Here is a 10,217-nt window from a genome sequence, read left to right as displayed (position 1 = left end):
TGCACGGTGTAACGGGGGAATTCTGCCACGGGCTGAAAATGACCGATCAGCAAATGTGAGATAATAGCTGTGTGAACATGTGTGTACGCCTCTTTGTGGACAGGAGGGTGCATGTTGTGTCTTCAAAGACTATGCAATATGCCAGGGTGTGCACTTGTATAGGTCTGTATGTGCGTGTGCTTTATTGAATGTTTAGGTGCCTTTGCTTAACTGCAGTTTGTTTATATATTCAATACACTGTGTATGTGTGCCCTCCTCTCGGTGTGTATATAAATGAACACCTGTCTGTCAGTCTGATGCCGTATTCGATTTGGCCCCCGATTCTGTGTGTTCAGCTAATTGCAAGGACTAGTGCCGGTGTTTGTGTTTTCCTTACTCTGGCAAATCGCTCCATGGCTCTGCACACTAATGTTTCCCTTCACAAGCCCCACCCATGGCTCTGCACACTAATGTTTCCCTTCACAAGCCCCACCCATGCCTGCCCCTCACACAAACACTCTATATCGAGTAGAAACGATGATTCAGAGCAAATGATCAAAATGTAAAGAGTAGAACAAAGCTATCATCCATACAGAGCTGTGAATTGGTGACTGATTTAGCTCGCAGAGCAGTTTAATGGACATAGCGAAAGGACTGAGCGGAGAAGGGGAATTCTCTTGGGATTTGACACGTCTTTCAGAATCATTTCTTTTACCAACTTAGGAATTGAAGGGCAGTGTCCTACTTGAAAATCAAGCTATCAAGAAAATAGTGCCGCTTTAAAGACTGGAAAGTGGTTAAAGACAGATTTTCTCCTCATGAAATACATGTGTGGCTAATAATTGTAATCGGCTTATCATTAATACACTTTTTTTGTCTTCACATTTTAAAATGCAGGAAGCAACTGGTATCAATGCTACTACTTTGTATTACATCAAATGCACTTAAAAGAAATGTCATCTACAATAGTAACATAATATAATTATAAGAGTTGTTGGAGAAATACTTTAGGTTGCTATAGTGACCTACAGTACAGTGAATCTCCCTCATGTTACTCAGTGTCATTCAACTCTTCTCTTTCTGTCCTTTGTTCGCTTTTATTCAACCTCCCGAGCCTCCCATTCTCCGCTGGAAGATGCTTTAGAGAAAGCGTATTGATTTTTCTCTCCGTCTGTGTGGTTGCTGCGTCTAAGAAAGAGGGAAACAGGGGTGGTGATATTTGCAGACAAAGGGAGGTGAAGAGGAAAGTCACTTCTCATAGTGAAGTGATGAAGGGACTACTCTACCTCTGTACATTCAATTCATCATCGATGTCCTTTGCTCTCTGTTGCTCCTATCAACGGTCTTGCTTCTCCATTAATAATAATAATAATTCCTTACATTTATTATAGCGCTTTTCCAGATGCTCAAAGCGCTTTACAAATACACATTACACATACCATACATGTAATGGTCATGTACTGTGGACAATACCCACAGGAGCCAGTTCAGGTGAAGTGTCTTGCCCAAGGACACACTGGCTTTACAGACGCAGCAGCGGCGGGTTTCACCCCTTGATCTGCGCCACACCGTCCATCTTCACGCCTCGAAGTGGCTTTTACAAGTACACATTGATATTATACATGTACTGTGGACAATACCCACAGGAGCAAATCCGGGTGAAGTGTCTTGCCCAAGGACACGACGGCCTGACGCAGTGGGGGCAGGAGCGGGTTTCGAACTGGAGTTCCCCAGCACCCCCCTTGATCTGATGATCAGATGCACAGACCACTGCGCCACCCGTCCCATATATTCAATTTGCCCATTAGTGGAGGAGGAGGAGGAGGAGGAGGAGGAGGAGGAGGAGGAGGAGGAGGAGGAGGAGGAGGAGGAGGAGGAGGAGGAGGAGGAGGAGGAGGAGGAGGAGGAGGAGGAGGAGGAGGAGGAGGAGGAGGAGGAGAGGAGGAGGAGGAGGAGGAGGAGGAGGACAGAAGATGGGGTGTTTTCATTGCATTTTTTTGTCCACTGCTTATTTTTGGATGGGTTTCATCCCAGGCTCCATCCCCCCGTCTCTACCTATCCCATTTGTCTGTCTGGCTATTATGAGCAGCACCCTTTCTCTCCCCCACCTTTCATTGATCCCAGTTACTGTGGCGGGATTTGTGTGTGTTTCTTCCAGCTGCCACAGAGCAACATTGTTAAAGGCCATACGGTCGAGATAACACAGAAACGATGTTGGTGGATATTGCAATCATTTGTCAACGTATTTGTAATAACGCTGTGGCAGCTTTAACGCTTAATGTTGTACATAAAGTGTGGAGAAGTTCTGAAAGCTTCAGGTCAGCTGTTGATACTATCAAAACACATTGAAATCAATAGCACGGAGTTTTTCATTTTCAGTTCATCGTTAGGACAGTGCACATCGAAGAACACTTTAAAACAAAACAATGCTTACAAGCGTACATGAGCCGTATTTTAGCTTTAAGCTCATTTCCATCCGCAGTCCCCTCACATACAACATACAATATGACATTCATATACATAGCAAACATAAATACATGACATGCAGAAAGAGCATGAGCCGCATACAAGCATTTACCACATGGCAGTACAATGTAGCAGCTACGACATATAAAGTGCAAGAGGAGATACCCCGGTGTTAACGTGCATTTAGCGGCGATTACACGTCTGGTTGTTTCTCAACCATTCTTTAAGTTGTCCTTTAAAACTATTGAGAGTGGGACAATCCCGTATCTCTGTAGGGAGGCTATTCCACTGAGTTGACCCAGTGGTATCACATACAGAGTAAAGATATTTCACAGTTTAAGGATATGTATTCTCCACGCAGTGTTGACTTGAAGCTAGAAGAGTTGCTCGTATCGTGCTTTCTGTTGTGGCTGTTGTTACATTAATACGCCGCCGACACAGATTCATTTAATATTGTCACAAGACGGGAAACAAATATAAATGGCAAGTGTGACCCTTTTTGAATGTAAGGAAATAAATGAACTTGAGATTTTGAGGCAGTAGGTTGTTGCAATAAAACCTCACACACATTCTCACTGTTACTGTAGCTCGTGTCCAGCAGCACCACCTTCTGCACCGGATGAGAACAACCGCCCTGGCCAATGAGACATTTAAAGTTACAATTCAAGCTTTGATCCGACTGGCACATCAACAGACTTGGCTTTTTTCCAGGATAGCATCTTAATTAAGTCGTGCTTTTAATTAAAGAGGCCAGGCTCTGCACTTTGAGTCACTGTGAATCTTCACCTACCACTTATTCTGACCGCTGTTATATGGAATAGCCAAAGTCTGTTCTTCGTATTGACTTCCCTAATGAACTCAACCTAAAGAGGAATACAAGAGCATTTGCACAAACACACACACATGCATGGACGTGACAGCAATAGCACAAAACTGCAGCATAAAATGCTCGGATCAGAACCACACCTGTACAAACTATAGACTCAAGTATGTATTAAACATGATTATTGACATCCATAGGAAGAAAATAAAAAAATAAAGTATGTCTTAGAAGGAAAGAGAGGATACACATAGTGAGCGATAAAGAGAAAGAAAGGATGAGGAAAAAGGTGAGTACTGACTGCTAGCATGATTTAATAGGCAATATTTGAAAATTGCGCCATTCGCTCCTCTGTCAAAGTCAGTCTCAGTCAGCTCCAAGGGAGAAACACGAGACAATTTGATCACCAACGTAATCAATTACCGAAATTGCATTTTCTCTCTTTCTGCTGTTCTTCTTCCTTCTTTTTTCTATCTATTCTCTCATATTGCGCCTTTCTCTCTCTCCCTCTCTCTCTCTCACTGCACCCCTCCATCCCAACGCAATGATGAAGATTGATGCTCAGGTCCTAATTAGCATCTGCTCTGGTATGCACAGTGCCAGTCTGTGCATTCCTGACCCTCCTATCAGTTAAGAGACATGACGTGCCTTGTCCAATCAGATTAGGGCCAGCGGGACAGGCTTCCTGTATGGAGCTGTCACTCCAGATGCATTGTGGTCCCTGCTGATGGATGTGATTTGGGTTAGGAGACCCAAATCATCATGGGAGCCTGCCTGCTGGCGCCAGTCTCAGGACACCTCCACTCTGAGGACACCTCCACTCTCAGGACACCTCCACTCTCAGGACAGGAAGTGCACGCTAAGAATTACAAAATAAAATCGCCAATATCAGTACAGCGCCACTTTCCGGACAGGAAATGCACGCTAATACAAAATAAAATCGCACTGACACTTATTATATATATATATATATATAGATATATATATATTTCTATATATAAATAACGACATATTGTATTTTAGTTACACCTGCTAGACAACTAGACAACAGTGGAGGGTTCGAGAAACAACCGTGTTTGCCGGGTGCACCGCGGCGGAGGTGGGATCGAGGTGGGACCTGAGTCAGACGGTGCGTCTTGGTCATGCTTCATATCGGCCGGCCTGGGAAGGAAGAGACACGCAGAGTGGGGGAAGTCCCCCACCCCAACGCAGCACACCCTCCCGGCCATCAGAGTCGAACCCGCAGTTCGGAGGAACCGACCGCCAGAGCACCGGCACTAGGCCGGGCCGGCGGAGGCCCTCCGATGGTGGGTCGCGTTTGCCATTCGATCAGTGAGAGGAGAGGAGAAAAATGCAACAAAACATTTCAACATTCGTTAATATATGGATGAGTGTGGGGGGGAAACGGCTGCACACCGGCTGTGGGGGGACACCCGGGACCAGGCGGGGGGGGGGGGTCAAAAGGGCTTGACCAAGGCCGGCCCAAAGTGCATGGTGAGCGGCTTCCATTGCGATTAGAAAACTTCCATCAGACGAGTCCTTCGGGGAAAAAAACGTGTTTGTCACTTCCTGTACTGAGAGTGGAGCATGCACCGGAACTGTCCTGAGAGTGGAGGCCTGCAGGCAGACCCCTCTCCAAATCATGGGCTCTTGTGTTTTCAAAGAGGTTGTGCAGGGTTGTGAAGATAAAGATGTATAACACACTGCAGAGTTGCACTGTTGTTCCTGAATACGGCTTTTTGAATACTACTTATGTTGTCAGTCCCGGTTTATCTTGCAACACATTTAGCTAATGGTATCATGGTCCGTGCTTTTCAATATTGCAGGCAAAATAAAAATGAAATGCACTCTACTTGTCTGACCCTGGGTTATTGGCTTTTTTTGCGGTCATGTATTGCATGAGTGACATCACCTGAAAGCAACATATCCAACAATGGCAGATGAGCAGTTCAGCGCCTCGCTTTTCAGCCACTGGTCACGCAAATGTGTTTGACATTTGGTGACTCAAAGTCTCTGGACTCGGCACCCGGCGGCACATTTGACCTTTTCCATGGTGTCTGTGTTTTTGGTGTTGCTGTAATATATTGTATGTCCGATGACGGGTATAAATGTATAATTCATGGACTGTATCCAAGGCCATTCCACTCAGCTGCCTTTATGTGCAGTTTGACTCTTCATGAATACGGGACAATAAACTTCATAACCCAATGACACTCGTCTTTTTTATTTATTTATTTTCTTTCCAGCGTTATAGTTATTTATCACATTCTCCATTACATAAGTCATCCTTCCACGCTTTGCCTCTGTCGTTTCATCCGTTTGAGTTCAGGGATACAGGAAACATGACAATGAATGATGCAGCAGAGGGGAGATGTATCGCTGTCACTCATGTCTGTCCCGCGGCCTTCAGCTTTCCTCCACCAGGTGGGAGTTATTCACGGCAACAATCGGCCAATCTGTGTGGAAATCAACGTGGATTAACACAGAGCATCACTGTGTTGTGTGTAATCAGGGTTTTCTTTCTTGTTACATTAGCTTTGTTTTCTCACTGTGTGTGCGTAGGTACATGTATCCATGTACCAGTGGTCATGTTTGGATTTCACATTGAGGTTCAGCTGTCTCATGAGACCTGGACATGAAAAGAGTGAGATATGAAAAGAAAGAAATCCTTTGATAATTATTGCATGTGTTGTACTCTTCTATCGCAGTTTGCCTCCCCCCGTGCATGTGCGTTCGTGTGTACCTTCATCAAAGCCCCACTATCACACAGCAGTCCTTTCTGTCCCAGTTATATCACTCTGTCTCTGCATCCACCCTTCCGCCCCCACAAACCCCTTTGCCACCTGTCTTAGTTCTCTGTTTGTCACTCTGCTCTCCTGCAATACCTCGTTTTTTTTTCCCATTCAAAGTATTTTGCTGCATCACGCCTCCGCACGCCTCAAGAAATGGCAAAGCATCCCATCTAGCCAGGAACACGGAGCTCTGTGCTGCACTTCATTTATTCCCGTCACCCACCGATGTGTCCTATTAGGAACATGGAGCTCCGGATTGGAAAAGGCAACAAATTGTTCTCCGTGACATTTCTTAGCACACAAAGCATACAATAATAAAGTAAGAATGTGGCACGCGGGCTGCGGCACTTTGTGTTGCACAGTCTTCAAAAGTCGTGTGGATATTTATTGTGAGCTCGGCCATTTTTTGTTGGCAGTTCTTCTTTGATAAGTTCTCCGCCATGTGTCCCTCTCCGTTTGCGTCCCGCTGTTTTCCGTCGTTGCCTAGCATTGTGTCTACCATCGCTGTAGCTCTCTCCAGCACCTGTGTTGACATGACAACATCTCATCTGAGGGTTGTTTTCCTCTTTCTCCATCTCTTTTCTTATTTTCCGCTCTCCCACCAGTTTCCTCTTGCCAGTTGTACCAACAATTGCCTTTGAATGCCCTGCTGTTCCCTAAACTCTGCTTCCTCGTTTTTATCCACCCTCTGTGTCTCCCTCCTGCTCTGTTCCTCTCACTCTGTCTCTCTCGCTACCAGGGGTTTTTAATTAATGGCGAGCCATGATGCTTATCTTATCAGCAGATCACTCTGCTTTCTATTAACCACACTGACAGAGCTGGGAGGCTGACACACCCAGGCTCAAACGCACACATAGACACGTGCACAATCGTGCACTTTAACACATCGTCAAATACATACGCTGAAGTACAGACACAGATGAATATGTGCAGCAGACACACACACACACACACACACACACACACTGACAGCGACACACTCACACAAGACAAACAGCTACAGAGGCAATTGTGTCCACATAAACATCATGATCTTATCTTAATCTAGCCACACAGTCACTCACTCACTCTCTCTCACACACACACACACACACACACACACACACACACACACATGCACATAAACAAACAAACTGGCCTGATGATATCTGGCTGTGTGATCTAACGGGTGTTGTTTGAGGGGCTCTTCTCCTAAACCCCCTAAATGCTTTGGGAATCCCTCCCTCTTCCTCCCTCTCTCTATCTCCCCTCTACCTCCCTCCTTCAGTCCTGCTTTCTGGCCCAATGGACGCTTATCATTTGGCAGATAAAGAGCGGTCCACACTGGAGCTTGCTTTATCTTTGAGAGCCATGTTTGCTCCCCGTGAACGCGCCGCTCCTCTCGGATGTTTCCCAGGCCGCATTCGCTTCACCCGACAGAGATGAGCGTGTGGCATTGCGGCGTCATTTTCCGCAACAAAAACACTGGCACACACGCGATCCTCCACCCCATCAGTTTGAACCCTCCAAGCAGGTCAATTGTCCCGTATTTACACGTTTGGGGAGTTTGAGCTATCAATGTTGTTTTTCACGATGGCTTGATGGGGATTACAGCGACATTTTGGCACAGAACGGTGAGCATGGATCGAGAAACAACCAAATCAATCCTCCAACAGCGCAATGGATGGGAGAGGCTACCATTTCAACAGATCGCATTGAGACAACAAGAGAGAGAGAGGAAGTTACAGAGAGACGGTTTACAGAGCGGTTATTGGAACAAATATTACGTTAAAGTGTGCAGAAACTCAGAACGTGTGTACACGCACAGTCGCCAACACTTTCTTGCACGTTAATAATTGTATTACTTGGGGGACCGAAGCTAAACAATTCTCAGCATGGGATAATATAATAAAGAAGACCATTACCTGAGTGTTACCAATGGACAGTGTGCTCTTAGGGGGGTAAACTCATAATAGTAGAAAGTATATAACATAACTCAGACAGCATGCAGTCATTTAAACTTTTTACCCCTGTTTTAAGTGTTCTCAAAAGTAATTACGGACTTCTCTTAGTATTACCTGGGTTGCATTGTGTTTCACTTCATCCCAATGATCCGGATGGATGTTCAAGATATTCATCTCTAGCTATTGTTGCTTTTTCACTGCAGTTTTACCAGCCAGTAAAACCCTGCAGACAAGCATGTGCCTTTTTCCCTTTGGATGTTCTCGAAGCCTTTGTATGCTACATATCTAATACTTTAACACATTTGTAAAGCTTTTATTGAACTCACTATAAGTTGAATTATATTTACGTAAAGAGTTAAGACCTGTTAAAATCACTGTTGTTTTTAAAAGGGAAATCCTAAGTGATTTGCAAACCCAATTTCAGCCCATATTTTTCTCCATTTACTGGTTGAGTTGTTCATCGATGCTTTCGATCTAACATGCTGGCGTCCTCACCACTTTCTCTCATTTCCTGCAACTGTGACAGGTGGAAATGACAATGTTTTGGCAAATTGGGCATTCAATATGCAATTTGCATCACTTCTTCCCCGCTGTGTTGCTTAACTTATAAAGCCCTCCAATTATAAGAGAGCTCTTTGGGTGAAAACAAAACAAAGTCGTTGTTTTCATTAAAAGAAATCTGTCAATCAAACCCTGCCTTTTTTTATCCACATGTACAGTAGGTCTTCCTTTGTGTATATTGTGTACGCATGTAAGTGAACGTGAAGGCGTGTAGCTCTGTGAATGTTGAAAATATAATCTGTGATTTTATTGGACTACTTTGAGGAAATCCCCTTTTCTCCTGTGTTTTGGTGAGATGCTTTGTTAAAGTGCTGCAGGAATCAAAGTGTCTCTCTGTCTGTCTGGTTCTGTGCAGGGAGTTTGGGTGGAGAGATCCGGAGCTGCCAGAGGTGATCCAGATGTTACAGCATCAGTTCCCATCGGTGCAGTCCAACGCCGCTGCCTACCTACAGCATCTCTGCTTCGGAGACAACAAGATCAAAGCCGAGGTTTGTGTCTGTGTGTGTTGTCAGTGTTGTGTGAGTATTTGATCACTAACAGTGAGATGGGAATAATCGTAACATGGACGATCAAAGCCCTGAAAGGTGTGGATAAGTGAATAACTTCTTTTGAGTTAACACTCCTTGGGCTGTTTTGCATTTACCGTAACATTCGCTTCCAATAAATAGTTCTTCAACTTACAATTTTTTTACGATTCTGTATGATGAAGCATGCTGCAATCTCCATCTCTAAGCTGTGCCATCTATTGAGTAGTATCTATAGTGGCAGTGAAGTTCAATTAGTCCCAAAGTCACGAGTGTGTCTCTCAAAAGTAATTTAGGAGGGAAGCCCCGTCGGAAAGCTCTTATAAACCCAATTAAAACACAATCCTAAAAGCTCTATATGCAAACAGGAATAATCAAATAAAATAATTTCCCATGAAGGCAATTAAATACGAAGAAGCAGCTAATGTTCATTCACAACGACCCACTTAACCTCTTTTTACAAACAAAGACTCACAAATATGCAGATACAAAAATTCAATCACACTTCAATACAAACAAAAAAACATTACTCTCCTCATCTCTGTAGCTCTGAAAGAAACCTAAGTGTTGGTGTCTTCTATAATGGGTGTAATTATTGCCTGAATGCAGGTGTCCAGCAATGGAGAAAATAGCAAGTGTGTGTTGACAGGGGAAACGTTGGCCTGCCTTCATCAGTCTGTTTGATTGTCTCGTTCAAGGCCCAAGGCACTGCTAAACACTATTTACACAAATTAGATCTTGCAAAGATATCAAGCAGCCAAAATTACCGCTTTGCATCACATCAAACAAAAGCAGGCATTTACACACATACATTCACATGCCTCGTGTTTACCATGACAACATGTAGCATGCCATGTGCACCAGAGTTTAGCATTCATATTTGTCTTGTCACATTTGAGAATGAAAGCAATCCTCCTGCTTCCTGCCCTTCATTCCTGAAGTGTTCTTATCAGCACATTGTGACCGATCACCTCAAGAAGCCTTAACAGAAATGTGTGCATTATCACTTTATGGATTGATGTCTTCAGACATCTTGACTCTAATCAACGTGTTTTCCTCACATCTTCTTTATGTCAGTCAGTATGCATTGCATTTCCATCAAAGGAAATGTAAAAGAAAGTTCGAGTGAGAA

At 44.2% G+C, this 10,217-nt stretch overlaps 1 protein-coding gene across 1 annotated transcript in view; it reads left to right on the top strand.

Annotated features, from left to right (window-relative positions):
* Positions 1–8,916: 8,916 nt before the first annotated feature.
* The window catches only part of LOC117443720 (catenin delta-2-like), a gene marked incomplete at both ends in the record, with an annotated part of 74,784 nt that continues 73,483 nt past the window's right edge, over positions 8,917–10,217 (top strand). Inside the window, one exon of the mRNA XM_034079609.1 lies at positions 8,917–9,049. Within this exon, the coding sequence (XP_033935500.1) occupies positions 8,917–9,049 (133 nt within the window). The remainder of the gene's footprint in view (positions 9,050–10,217) is intronic.

Source organism: Pseudochaenichthys georgianus, unplaced genomic scaffold, assembly GCF_902827115.2.
Source record: "Pseudochaenichthys georgianus unplaced genomic scaffold, fPseGeo1.2 scaffold_664_arrow_ctg1, whole genome shotgun sequence".
NCBI lineage: Eukaryota > Metazoa > Chordata > Actinopteri > Perciformes > Channichthyidae > Pseudochaenichthys > Pseudochaenichthys georgianus.
Note: the sequence above shows the minus strand (reverse complement) of the source record. Positions and strands in the feature narration are given on the sequence as shown.